General features: G+C 54.3%; 2 protein-coding genes across 2 annotated transcripts; both read right to left on the reverse strand.

The window, feature by feature from the left end:
* Window positions 1-1606: 1606 nt before the first annotated feature.
* LOC132078202 (T-cell surface glycoprotein CD1b-3-like) lies at window positions 1607-4874 on the reverse strand. The gene is made up of 6 exons (XM_059480218.1): window positions 4802-4874; window positions 3328-3585; window positions 2503-2787; window positions 2129-2413; window positions 1908-2004; window positions 1607-1781 (listed from the first exon to the last, which is right to left on the reverse strand). Exons 1-6 carry the CDS (start codon window positions 4872-4874, stop codon window positions 1736-1738), a joined length of 1044 nt encoding a protein of 347 aa, XP_059336201.1. The 3' UTR covers window positions 1607-1735.
* A 3760-nt stretch (window positions 4875-8634) lies between these two features.
* On the reverse strand, window positions 8635-10224 carry LOC132077990 (antigen-presenting glycoprotein CD1d-like). Its single transcript, XM_059479809.1, has 5 exons — window positions 10146-10224; window positions 9577-9834; window positions 9136-9417; window positions 8762-9046; window positions 8635-8699 (listed from the first exon to the last, which is right to left on the reverse strand). Exons 1-5 carry the CDS (start codon window positions 10222-10224, stop codon window positions 8635-8637), a joined length of 969 nt encoding a protein of 322 aa, XP_059335792.1.
* Window positions 10225-13206: the final 2982 nt, after the last annotated feature.

The following is a 13206-nucleotide window of genomic DNA, read 5'->3' on the forward strand; positions in this document are numbered from 1 at the left end:
ATGTGCGCACAGAAAGAGAGAAAGAGGGAAACAATGTCATGACAATGAGGTCCACAATGCTCTAATCATTCTGGACCAAATGGTTGGGTTATTTCATTATGTCATGTCTCTCCGGCTCCCCAAGACAGGGGATGGAGCATGGCTTTGGGTTTTTAAGCAGGCCTGATAATTGCAAACATCTTCCTGGCTTTTTGCCTTTATCTTGAAATCGGGAGCTGAGGTGAGAAACGCCTTGGGCTCATCCCCGGCTCTTCGGTGCTGGGGGTGGCTGAGGGTTGGATCCGGGGACATGCGGAATCGGCAGCAAGCCACAGCGAGCGCTTGGAAGCTCAGGCCCGGGGTTGGAGGGGGCCGAGGGCAAGGACTGGGGGTCCGGGGCAGCCCCACCTCCCCGCCGGGCTTGTCCCACGCTCGCCCGGTGACCGGTGACGTAGGAGGAGCACGAATGGCATTGGCGACCGGGCCGTGGCATAGCCAATGGAAGCGTGAGGCGGGAGGGGCAGAGGCGCCGGGGATCTACCGGGCACCAGGTGACGTCAGGTGCAGTCCGGTCACCATTGGCAGCTCGCTCGGCAGCGGCCCGGCAGGGACCCTGCTGGCTCCAGGCAGCTGAGCAGAGATGGTCCCCGAGCAGCCTGTGGGGAACACCTTGGGGAAGCAGCTGTCCTGCAGCAGCACATGAAGGTCCACACCTGCAGAGATCCACCTGCAGCGTTTGGAGGAGTCCAATGTCGTAGAAGGTGGGTGTGCCTGAGAGAGACTGTAACGCTATGGAGACACTGTGCTGGAGCAGATTCCTGGCAGAACTTGTGACCCTGAGGGCAATCCGCACTGGAGCAGCCCGTTCCTGAAGGAGTGACTCCATAGAAAGGACCCATGCTGGAGCAGTTGTGAAGAACTGCAGCCCACAGAAAGGACCCATGATGAAAACATTTGTAGAACACTGTCTCCTGTAAGTGGGACTCCACACTGGAGCAGGGTGAGGAGGAAGGACCAATGGACAATGCAAAATGAACTGATGACAATCACATCCTGCTGTGGGGTGTGTTGCTCAGAGTCTCCCAGAGCCTCAGCATGGCTCTTTCATAGCTGTCAGGCATAGTGGAAGGGTGACGATCCCCCATCTTTCCAGCTTTTACAGCGACAGGAAGGAAGCATGGGGGCAGGAGTCAGAAGTGGAAGAGATCCTGATCTAAAGGGTGAGGTCAGCCCTGGAGATGGAGCAGCTCAGTGTGCTCAAAATGTGTCAGGGATGTCAGGGGTGTTACTTAGTTCCTCCCTTCCCTTGTCTCGCCAGTGAAGAGCTCACATCTCTCCACCTATCCCTGATTTGTGGCCTGCACCATCACACATCTCACTCAGCAACCCCACAGTGGTCTGGCCTTGGGTTGTGATTGCCCTGTCAGGAATAGACACTGGCCATGGGGAGATGTGGAAGGGGCTGTCAGAGGACTGGCTTCTCCTGACATGCCAGATGGAGACCAACCAGAGTCCAGGAAAAGGAAGAGCATCTGCCTGCAATAGGGAGTATCTGTAGTGCACAGAGGAGTTTCCTGAGAAAAGCTCCTGAGGGGGGAAGAAGGGTGAGAGACACAGGAACCATATGTATCAGAAGAAGTTCATAGCTGTTTAATGCAGTTGTTTTCCAGAACAAAATCTTGTTGGTGCTGATGAGTCAGGGGTGGGGCATGAAGAACGGAGAGCAAGCAGCTGTTGCTGTGTGGGCAGCAAGACCTCAGATGATGAATTCCTGGGTCTCCCATGTAGCCTCGTTACCTTTCCTGCAAAGACTACGTGTGAGCTGTGGTGACAGTCAGGGACTTCACCCCTACAGAGCTGCTGCAACCCCTGAACCGACCTATATGCCCATAAAATCTTACAGCAGGAGGATGAGAGGGAGAGCTCACCTGCGCTTCCACCACCAAAAACCCCCAGCAAAGGCTGTGGCCACAAGAACCAGCACTGCAATGGTGATACTGATGGTTGGAGCTGCACTGTGGTTTTCTGGGACAGGGAGAGAAGAGGACAATTGTGTGAGGGTGGCAGCGCCAGTCAGGAGCTGCCACCCTCACAGGGCTCGGGGCTGGTATGTGCAGCCTGCACCCCATCCCCCACGGGTGGCACCTACCCCATGGGATGAGAAGGCTGCGGGTGCCCAGGCTGTGGTGGCGCACACGGCAGACATAGCTGTGCCCATCGCGGGGGGCCACGGCCAGGACGCTGCGGAGCTGGTAGGTGAGGTCAGCGTTGGGCAGGACGGTGCTGGTGTTGAGCGCCGGGCCCGGAGGCACCTCCTGGCCATCCCGCAGCCAGGCCACGCTGATGGGACGGGGGTAGAAGCCAGTGACATGGCAAACAAGCAGCAGCTGGTCTAGGCTGGGGGTGCGGGCGAAGACCGTGGCCACAGGCAGCTCTGGGGAGTGAGAGCAAAGGGGTGGGGCACAGCTGGGCCCCAGTGTGGGGGCCTGTGGGCTGGCTGTTGCAGGGTCAGGGTGGTCTCACCTTGTCTCTCTAGAATTTCCTTCCCATACCTCTTCAGGGTGAGGAAGTTGCTCTGGCATACCCAGATAGAGAGAAGGTGCTCCAGGAGTATTCTGAGAGACTTCTGCCTGTTGAGGCTCTTGCTGACCAGCTCTGCCATCTGGGATGACTGCCGGGCCTCCCAGCCCTGTTTATCTACCTCAAAAGCTACGAGGTCTCTGCCATCCCAGCCAACATTCAGGAAGCCCTGGCTCGTCGTATTGGGGTACAGCACACAGCCTGCACGGAACTGAACCACCAAGGGGTCTGTCAACAGCAAAGCCAATGGAGAGGTCCCATGAGTGGGTTGAACGTGGGTGGCATGAGATGGGATGTGTCTGAGAGCACATACAGGGATGCAGTGGAAAGCAGGGTGCAATGGGCAGCAGGGGGTAAGGCCATGCTTCAGGAGGCCCCAGACACCCTGCAAGCCCTCAGGCCCCTTGGAAGAATGGAGTGGATACTGGTGTGGAGTGCTTGCTTAAAAAGAATTCTGTCCCCAAAGTATTTGCCCCAGTTTTCTCTTTCATGATCTTTGCTGTGTCAATCCTTCAGCTCCAGTAAATTTGGTGGCAGCTCCCTGATATACACAGGGGTTCCTTGTGCTAGATGGCAGAAGCCCCAAGGGGTATTTTTGGTCTGCTGCCCTACCCACTCCTGCTAGTCATATTCTCCAGCAGCTGCAGTGTTTCAGCAGCTGTTGCACCCTGTGAGATCCCCCCAAATGCCATCCTGGTGGGGAGAAGGCCACAGCCAAAACCTGGGGAGAAGGACTAGGGGTGTGGCAGGGCTCGTTTCTGTACTCACAGTGCTGTTTTGTCTGCTGAACTGTGTCGTGCACAAATCGGATCATATTGCGCAGAGCAATTTTGTACTGGGACATCATCTTTTCCCCATCATCTTCAGCTGCAGCCTGGCTGACCCAGGGCCAGTGGAAGTGGATGCTCCAGTTGGCCGGATCCAGTGTAAAGATGGCTATGTCCCCTACGAGTGCCACACATGACACCTCAGCAGAGCTGATGTTGGCGAAGAGGCTAGTCAGGAGGTACTGGATAACCTGTGGCTCTGCTAGGAGAGAGGATGGAGACAGGAAAGGGTGCAGGAAGGAGATGAGTGGAGGTGCTGAAGGGGAAACACGAAGTGGAGGTGCTGGAGTGGAAACAGGGGATCCAGACTAGATAATAAGAAAGAAATCTTTTAAGTGCAGGGTAGTGAGACACTGGTACATATTACCCAGACATATGGTGGATGTCCATCCCAGGAAACATTCAAGGCCAGGTTGTTTGGGGCTCTGAGCAGGGAAGGTGTTCCTGTCCATGGCAGAAGGGTTGGACTTAATGGCCTTTAAAGGTCCTTTTCACCCCAAATCCTTCTGCGCTTCTATGATTCTATGCTCTTTATCCTGCTCAGGGTTGCTTTCCTGTCTGAACTTCCTCTAACTTCACTGCTCTTTTTCCTTCTCTATTTTTCTTTCAGCAAAGTGGTTGTCTCCTGCAGAGGATTTTAGGCATTTTGTGCCCTCCTTTCCATGCCTCCCTCCTGGCCACAGCTGCTGTATTACTGTGCAGAGCAGATGAAAGGGCACCTTGCTGCTCGTTTGGAGTGATGTTTCCCCCCAGGAGAAACACCTGTGCCAGGACCTGTATCTGCCACAGATCTGGACATGGTACAGAGGATATGGAGGATGGTTGATAGAAAAGGGCATTTTGTCCAGATTTGTGGGTCCCTGATAGGCCCAGGACACCAGCCAAGCCCAGAGATCAGTCCTGACTTTTTGTGTCTGACGCTGCCTGCCCCGGAAGCGTAAGGTCTCACAGGGTTGTGGTAAAACTGTCTGTGTGACAGCAGTGCCCAGAAAGCCCTCTGGCAGGTGCAGCTCCCTGACGAATGAGAGGCTGCTGGAAGAGGCCCTCAGCACCATGTGGAGCTGAGATCTGCCTGGCACCCCTGGGCTCCCGGCAGGGGGAGGACATCTTGCAGGGTAACTCCACACCCACCACCTGGCTGGGGACCACTTTTGTCTCTTCTGCTTGTGTGCCCAAGGCCTTGTGTTGGAACTGGTGAGGCAGAAGTCCTGAGCTGGAGGCAGGAAGGGTGGGCAGGGACAAGGCATGTTTGGGTGGTGCACGATGGGAGGTGGCCCTCTGATGCTGGGAATCATCCACACCCCCCCGATATGGCACAGTGGCCTGGCCATGCCTCCCCTGAGCAGAACTTGTGGGGTTCTCTGACAGGGTGGGGGTGGTAAGAGTGGTTGAGATGAGCCAGGGCTCCCACTTACCCTCTGGGTCTGCCCACATCCCAGGGAGGAGGATCGGGAGAAAGAGGAAGAGGAGGAGGTGAGGGGGCTGCATGGTGCACGCGGCAAGGCTGAAGAAGCAGCAGCAGTGACTGTGGGAGGAGGAAGAACCTGTGGGAACCTAAGCTTCAACCCAGCCCAGCAGTCACTGCGGTGGCTCTCCACCAATTGGAGAATCAATGTGTCAAGGGAGGGGCCCAGAGGTCCCAAGCTGAAAGCTGGGGATGTGTGGGAGGGACAGAAGCTGAAGTAAGGTCTTGAGCACGAAATGCCCTGACAGGCTGGGGCTGGGGAAATCTCAGCCAGAAGGAGAAGGCGGGGAAAGAGAGACCAATGAAACAGCACTAGGAAAATAGATATTCAAGCATCTAAGCTGGGTTTTCCTGACTCCCCCTCCCCACCTGTTGTCCTATCCCTGTTCTTGTGGGATGCATCCGCACCAATGGAGGTGACGATGGCTTTTGGATTTCAGACCTGACAGGAGAAAGATGGTTGCTGTCTTCTTAACCCCTACCAGGGAGAAGGGATACCCCCTCCCTCTCCTGGCACCTCCAGCTCAGGCTGCTCCTGCGTCACTTGCCTAATTCTGGGGATGGGGCTCCCAGGGAGGAGGCAACAAGCTGTTCCACCTACACCAAAGCTGTAGGACACTGCTGAGGAGCCCCTACTCTGCTCTAAACACCTGGGGGTGGGGCAAGCAACTCCCCTTTCCTTCCCACCAGCTTTGATGAGGAATCCAGTCCCCCTCCCCAAGAGCCCCTTGTGCGTGGGAACAGAAATGGTGGGAGCCATGCCCCTGCTCTGTCCCCATTGGCAGCAGTGCCCAGTGCTGGAGGGATCATGGGGGGACCAGAGCCAGCCTCTCCTCACAATGTTTCCAATCGACTCCTCCTCTCAACTCCTCCCCTCAACATGCAGTTTCTCTTCCCCTCTTTTGGGTAGTGCCTGCACTGGGGGCAAAGGCAGAACCAAAACCACAAGCAAGGGCAAGTTTGAGGAGTTCAGCTCAGTAGTGTCCAAACACTGAATATTTTGTTTCCATGGAGCTTTTGAATACTTTGGTCCCAGAGAGAAGTAGGGATGCTGTGGTGGTCTGGTAGGCCCAGAAATGACACCAACTTCCCCAGCAGCATGACGCAGGGGATGTCCAGCTATGCCACCACAAGGTCCACATCCCTCCCACTAGTCCTAGACCCAGAGGAGACTGTTTGGCTGTCAGGATGGCAAAGTGCAGGGAGGGAAGAGACAAGGGGGCTTTTGTTTTTGCAGTCCTGTGAGGTGATCACTTGTGCCCATGGCTTCCCCTGAGACGACTGCTGGTCACTTCTTGCTGAGCAGCTGAGGCCATACGCAGCCCTTTGTCCTGTGAGTTGCCTGAGTTGCTCTTAGGACAGGAGCAGGCACCTGGCTTGTGTGGGTGGTCACAATGTGTCCAGCCCCCACAGAAATTCCTTCCATGTCTCCCACTCTCTCAGTGGATCTGCTTTACAGTTCTGCTTTAGCCCTTCCACTTCTCTATTGAATGTACTTCTCATGTCAGGAGTTTTTTTCACTTCCTTTTTTGCTCACAACTTCTTCCTCCTTCATATTTTCACTTTTCTGGTCTGAAAATGACCCAAGGAGACAGGGGACTCACTGTAGGTCCACACAGTCTGTTGGTCCTCAGAGTCCTCTCAAGGGACCATGGTCCTCAGAGTCACACCCAGGTTACCACTGGACTCCACAGTTTCCTCAGCTGACATCAGTTGGTCCTTACAGTCCTCTGAAGTGATTACTGGTCCTCACTTCCCTCCTGCCCTAGAGCACTATTGGACTTTGAGGTTCTCATGTGGCCACTGGTCCTCAAAGACGCCACAGGTGACATTGGTCCTTGCAATCTCCCCTGAGGTGAAGGCTGTAAGCCCCCCAAGCTGGGCCTGGGGGAGTTGGAGTGGAGGGAACAGGGATGCAGTGCCTCTGGGTGCCATACTGGGTGTGTGGGTGAGCGGCAGCAACCACTGCACTGGGCTGTGATGGGGTGCCTTAAGAGCCTTCTAAAAATGCCTGGATGGGATGTGTTATTGTAAGGTCTCTTAGGGGATGTGAGCAAACACTTGCAGACACCCCTCTGGTACCAGCTGTTTGTGGGTGTGGAACTGTAGGGTCTCTTGGGAGGTCAGTCACATGAACAGATTTCCTCAACAGGTTTTCTGACTGGCTGCACCTATCTCCAGGTCTGCCTGGTATCATGAGTGCTGCAGGATGTTCCACTCTGCTTGGGAGAGGAATTGCCCCATTTGCCCTGTGGGTGCCAAGGCCACAGGGAGGCATGCCCACACCTAAATGTTTCATCTGCCTGTCCCAAGTCAGCAGGAGCTGGGAGAGGCTTGGTGTCACTCCTCTTTCAGTGAGTTCCTTGAGCCATGTGATGCCAGCAGGTGACACTGGCTGCTAGGGAAACACAGTACTTACCCTAGCATTGTTGTTTCCAGGTTCTGGCCAGGGCGGAACAAACACCATTGGATTTGTGATGGATATGGCCACAAGACAGCCAGGTTTTCTGGCTTGCCATTGCTGCCAGACTTATCCTGGGAAACTGCAGGAAGTTGTCCAGTGAAACCAAACCTTTTGAAGCTACATGTTCAAGTTGATTGGGAGCATGAACTACATGCCTTCCTGTGTGTGTGTGAACTCTGCTATGTTTCATGGGACATGGGCTTCTTTTTTTCTCCTTTATTGGGAGCCTTGGGGATACTTTACTGCCATGTGCACAGTTGTTTATTTCCATGCAATATCTGAGAACATGTTCATATATGCACGGGCACACATGTACTGTTTTTCCCCTATGCCTTGGTGCTTCCTGCAATTTAGTGCCTATAATTCAGCGGTGTTTCAACTTGCATACATGGCTGATCAAAACCTCTCCAAGCCCATTCAACTGCTAAGGAAAGGCAGATTTTACTTAGTGAAAATATGAATGGTTTATTTTCGTTTCATACACATATGCAGCTCCCACACATTACATCAGAGTTTCAGTATTACTCAGCACTTTGTAAAGCCATTTCTGACCAAGTTCTGTTAGTCTATGTGGAACAGTTCAGTCTCAGCACAAATATTTCTGGGATATGGCTAATAAAAGCAATTTTTAGGAAAAAAAATTACCAGAAAGTGACAGTAGAAGGGGACATCTTTCCACCTTCTGACAAAAGTGTTACTGAAGCAGAACCAGGAGGATTTGCCATTGGGTATTGAGGTGCCCTACAGCATCAGTGGGTGGACTGGCCAGTGCCACAAGCGAAGAGACCATCATGTGTAACAAGGGAGGAAGTCACAGATGTGCACTTACATCTGTTTAGAAAATTCAGGTGAGTCAAAAGCTCAGATTTCTCTCGCCAGGTTTCTTTTGTGCATCTCTGAATCAAGTTAGTCTTGCAATTGGCAATGCCCAAAACTTAGGTAAAGCAGAAAAAGGTAGTTCTGGTTACTCTGTAGGCCGTGGGAGGGAATGGGAACTGTTAGCTCTCTTCTGAGCTAAGCTTCTTTGCTCAGGATGGAGTTCCTGGACTCTGATTCTTCCATCTGCTGGTGCTTTCTGAAACAAGAGGGAGATGGGTGGATGTTGCATGGCAGAGACCTTGTGGGAGTGCAGACAGCATCTGCCAGGATCCAAGCAAGAGCTTTGCTGCTCAGTGCAGAAATCCCCACAGCATTCCTTTCTCTCCTCTCTCAATGCCACTCCATGGGGAAGACAGGGACTGACCTTTGTCTCCACACCCAAAGCACCGACATGGCAGCTACAGCCATGGCTGCAAGCAGCCCGGCCATGAGCCCTGTGATCAGCACCACTTCTGAGTTCCCTGGGAAACATAAGGAGAAGCTGCCATGAGCTTTCTGGGGTTTGCTCCATCTTGTGGTGCAGGGTGGCTCAGGACCCCCATCTCATCCCCCACGGGTGGCACCTACCCCATGGGATGAGAAGGCTGCGGGTGCCCAGGCTGTGGTGGCGCACACGGCAGACATAGCTGTGCCCATCGCGGGGGGCCACGGCCAGGACGCTGCGGAGCTGGTAGGTGAGGTCAGCGTTGGGCAGGACGGTGCTGGTGTTGAGCGCCGGGCCCGGAGGCACCTCCTGGCCATCCCGCAGCCAGGCCACGCTGATGGGACGGGGGTAGAAGCCAGTGACATGGCAAACAAGCAGCAGCTGGTCTAGGCTGGGGGTGCGGGCGAAGACCGTGGCCACAGGCAGCTCTGGGGAGTGAGAGCAAAGGGGTGGGGCACAGCTGGGCCCCAGTGTGGGGGCCTGTGGGCTGGCTGTTGCAGGGTCAGGGTGGTCTCACCTTGTCTCTCCACAGCTGCCCTCCCATAGTGCAGCAACATCTCCATGTCATCGACACAAGTATAATTGAAAAGAGTTTCCACCAGCTCACTCAAGGCGGTGTAGTTCCGGAGAAAGGACTGGACATACTGTGACAACTCGGTGTCCTGGTAGAGGGTCCAGGTGAAATTCTTTGTGTCGAAGCTGAGGAAATCCTGACCATTGTAACCCACATAGCCAAAGGCCAGGGAGGTTCTGTTGGGGTACAGCGTGCAGCCTGCTGTGCACTGAACAACAAAGGGGTCTGGCGGGGCAAAGAGGAGAGAGAGGTTGCGTGAGGGGCTGGGATTTCCTTCCTCTAGACATGGTCATTGTCTCCTATACAGCACCAGCACTATCAGATCCTTCCCCACCTCCCAGCTGCTTTTCAAGAAAGGGGATGAAGTGAAAACCGAGCACTCACAGGGGATGTCCTTTTGCGTGGCCCCTTCATTGATTAGATGGTTGAACTGCTGCAAATAGATCTTAAGCAGGTTTTCAATGGTGTCCCAGTCAGCACGGGGAAGGGCTGGGCGCACCCAGGGCTGGCAGAAGCGGATGGACCATGTGTGTTTATCAAGAGAACCAAGTTCGATGTCTTCCAGCAGGCCCAGCCCCTCTGTGTCCGCAAATGAGGTGTTTTGGAAGGTAGTAGTCTGGAGCAGCCGGACAGTGAAGGTCCCTGCATGAGACAAGGGTTGACAGGGATGGGACTGGGAAAAGAGGGCTGAGGAAAGTGGAGGAACTGAGGGATGGGTCCTTGATGTTGCAGGGATCTGTGGGTTCCACATAAGCCCCTTACAGCATTTGCAGCCCCTGTTCCCATCTTCTGCACCTACCTGGGGTGGCTGCATCCCTGCTGGGGAGGAGGTGTGAAGCCAGGGGACAAGGAGGAGTGAGGAAGCAAGTGCCCAAGGGGGGTGTGAAGCAAGAAGCCTCTCCCCTGTGGAGTCCCATGGAGGTAGATGTGTATGAGCCAGGGGTCCCACTTACCCTCCAGGTTTGCCCATGTCTCAGAGAGGAAGAAGAGGTAGAGGAGGAGGGAGAGAAGGCAGCAGCAAGGGGACTGCATGATTTCAGCAGCGAGGCCCAGAGTGTGCAGCAGTCAGTGCAGCAGCAGGAAGAATAGGTTGTTGAGAGATGTGGCCTCAGATGTCTCCTCAGGCTGGCTCTGCATGGGCAGCTCTGCTGGTGCTAATGGCCCTGGCAGCCAATGGGGCTGGCACTGAGGTTTAGGGGAGGGCTCTGAGGTTCCCACTTGGAGTGAGCTGGGGCATCTTGAGTATGGCTGTGAGTGCTAGGAGAATTTGATTGAGAGCAAAGTTGTTCTATTGCATGCAGGAGCAGTCCCTCATGGCTGCAGCAGCACCTTGACAATCAGGGTGATGTGGGTGAACTGAATCCTCTGTTCTACCTCCCTTTCAGGTCAGTGTGTCTCTTGTCCATGTGCTGCATCCATTGCCCTTTACTTATGTCTGGCATATCTGGCCCTGCATAGAACAGACGTTGCCACCTGCTCTGCACTGCCAGGTGGGTTCACAACAACATGGCTGTTTTTCTCACAGGGCAGGCAAGCCCTATTCTGACCCCAGGGCCTCATGCCCGGGCTCTCTGTGCCCCAAGGCTGTGCACTGGTCCCATGCCTCTTTGTCACCTCCCAACCATCCCACAGCCAGGCCACTCTGATGGGCCACAGGTATATAAGCCAGTGATGTGGCAAACCTGCAGGAGAACTGGGCCATGGCCTTGGAAAGCTCAGAGGGATAAGAGAGTGAAGGAGAAAAGTTGATGGTTATATGCCTTGACCCCTCAGCACTGCTGGTCTCATCCTGGGGAAGGGACTTCCCAGAGTTGAGGCAATGAGCACTTCCAGCCTGGATCACAGCTGTGGGGTCAGGGATGGCTGAGGAAGCAGTTCTCCAGGAGCTCTTTTTGGGGTGCAAGAAGTGAAGGGAGTGGAGCAGCTATAGTGTGGTGGTCCCCAAGGGGACTGCTGGCCCTGGAAAGGACTGTTTCCCACTGACAGTCATCAGACTCCTGGAGCAGTGGCAGTGGCAGGATCTTCAAGCTGGGATGAGGATGGGACCCCACCATCAAGCCCATTCCAGGGAGTTGCAGTGGATATGCAGCTTCCCCATTTCCACAGAGCTCTATCCAATGCCATGGGATCTGGGAATTGCCTCTTTGTTTCCCTGCACCTCACAGTGTAGGGGAGCCTGAAGTCTGCCCTAAATGCCCCAGCAGGGGACGGTCTGAGGATTGGCTGCAGCCTGGCAACTCCCCTTTCCTTCCCACCAGCTTTGGTGAGGAATCCAGTCCCCCTCCCCAAGAGCCCCCTGTGCATGGAAACAAAAATGGTGGGAGCCATGCCCCTGCTCTGTCCAAATTGGCAGCAGTGTCCAGTGCTGGAGGGACAATGTGGTGACCAGAGCCAGCCTCTCCCCACAATCCCATACTCACCGCTCCTCCCTCACCTGCAGTTTCTCTCCCCCTTTCCTAGGGGTGCCCATGTAGAGGGTGAAGGCAGAGCTACAACCATAGCCAAGGGGAAGTCTGAGGTGGGGTGCCCTGATAACAACCAAACACAGCAGAGGTATCCATGTTGGTATGTGACCCATCCAAGCACAACTGGGATCAGGTGTCACTGTTCCATGTCACCATTTTTGGTGTCTCCAGCTGTAGGGACATGGGGAAGGCCCATATGTGGATGCTGCAGGATGAGCTCCAGCACCCCATGACACTGAGTCAGATATGGGGACAAAGGGACACCGAACTCCTTCCCTTCCATGGAGCTGTCCCAGAGAGAAGTAGGGATGCTGTGGTGGTCTGGTAGGCCCAGAAATGACACCAACTTCCCCAGCAGCATGACGCAGGGGATGTCCAGCTATGCCACCACAAGGTCCACATCCCTCCCACTAGTCCTAGACCCAGAGGAGACTGTTTGGCTGTCAGGATGGCAAAGTGCAGCCATGGGGCAGCCAGGGAGGGAAGAGACAAGGGGGCTTTTGTTTCTGCAGTCCTGTGAGGTGATCACTTGTGCCCATGGCTTCCCCTGAGATGACTGCGGGTCACTTCTTGCTGAGCAGCTGAGGCCATACGCAGCCCTCTGTCCTGTGCAGGTGCATGTGACAAAACTCAAATAACATGCAGCCCCCTATACCTCAAGATGAGGTCCAGAGTACATAATCCTCTTATATCTACTCATATTTCATTTCTCCTTACTGGTGGAAATAATCACTAGATACAAAATTGCCAAATGCCACAAACTCCACAGAAACAAAGACAAACCCAAAACAGAGGGTACTCTCCCCTTTCAAGATGGCATCTGCCACAGACGACCATGTTTGGGGAGACAAAGGGAAAATGCAGTCAGCCTTCCTCCCTGCTTATCTCTCCAACAGCAAAAGTGGCTGGCACTTTCCGCAGGTGATACTTAGCAAACAGCTACAACTCATGGAGAGACTTTGCCACACGGGCAGAGGACAGCAAGGCAAAGCAAGGCAAAGCAAAGCAGCTGGGCTGGGTGACTTGGTGCCTTTTTGCCTCAGCGGGGCACTGCTGGGAAGCTGTGGGCAACTTAGGCTGGAGCAGGGCCACTCTGTTCCTTATGCACAGCGCCGCTGACAGGCACTCCTGGAATTTGCCTTGAGGCAGGCCAAGATGCAAGAGAGGAACAAAAGGGAGGGGGAAAAAGAAAAGCCCCAAAGATTCTGCCTTGAGCAAAGATAACAAGGCAAGAAAGGTCTGCCTGAGAGACCCCTGACTTTGAAAAGGGGTCTTTGCACCTTGCATGTCAACTTTCATCCGTGGCACTGGATCTTAAAGAGACAGTAATAAGTTTGGGCACAGATAGATATGGACTACAATAGCATCTTGGGTTACCCAGGAAACATGCTTATTTGAAGTGAGCCAATCTTCCTTCCTGCCCTTTCCCAGGCTCAGCTTGCCCTCAGACTTCTCTCCTCCTGCTCATTACAGCTGAAAGTCATACTCCATGCCATTACCCAAGTGCAGGGTACAGGGTCTGTGTACAGTGTAGGGGCTCTTGCTTTGC

The sequence above is a fragment of the Ammospiza nelsoni genome, chromosome 11 (assembly GCF_027579445.1).
Source record: "Ammospiza nelsoni isolate bAmmNel1 chromosome 11, bAmmNel1.pri, whole genome shotgun sequence".
NCBI classification, from domain to species: domain Eukaryota; kingdom Metazoa; phylum Chordata; class Aves; order Passeriformes; family Passerellidae; genus Ammospiza; species Ammospiza nelsoni.

Bases quoted from the DNA above. Each gene is read 5' to 3' on its own strand.
- LOC132077990 (XM_059479809.1), bottom strand. From the start codon at position 10,224: ATGCAGTCCCCTTGCTGCTGCCTTCTCTCCCTCCTCCTCTACCTCTTC. The intron at 9,418-9,576 runs GTGAGTGCTCGG...TTGCCCCGCCAG, and splicing joins CACGCAAAAGGACATCCCCT to ACCCCTTTGTTGTTCAGTGC. The intron at 8,700-8,761 runs GTAGGTGCCACC...CACAAGATGGAG, and splicing joins CAGCCTTCTCATCCCATGGG to CAAACCCCAGAAAGCTCATG.
- LOC132078202 (XM_059480218.1), bottom strand. From the start codon at position 4,874: ATGCAGCCCCCTCACCTCCTCCTCTTCCTCTTTCTCCCGATCCTCCTC. The intron at 2,414-2,502 runs GTGAGACCACCC...CTCACTCCCCAG, and splicing joins GGAAATTCTAGAGAGACAAG to AGCTGCCTGTGGCCACGGTC. The intron at 2,005-2,128 runs GTAGGTGCCACC...TCCCTGTCCCAG, and splicing joins CAGCCTTCTCATCCCATGGG to AAAACCACAGTGCAGCTCCA.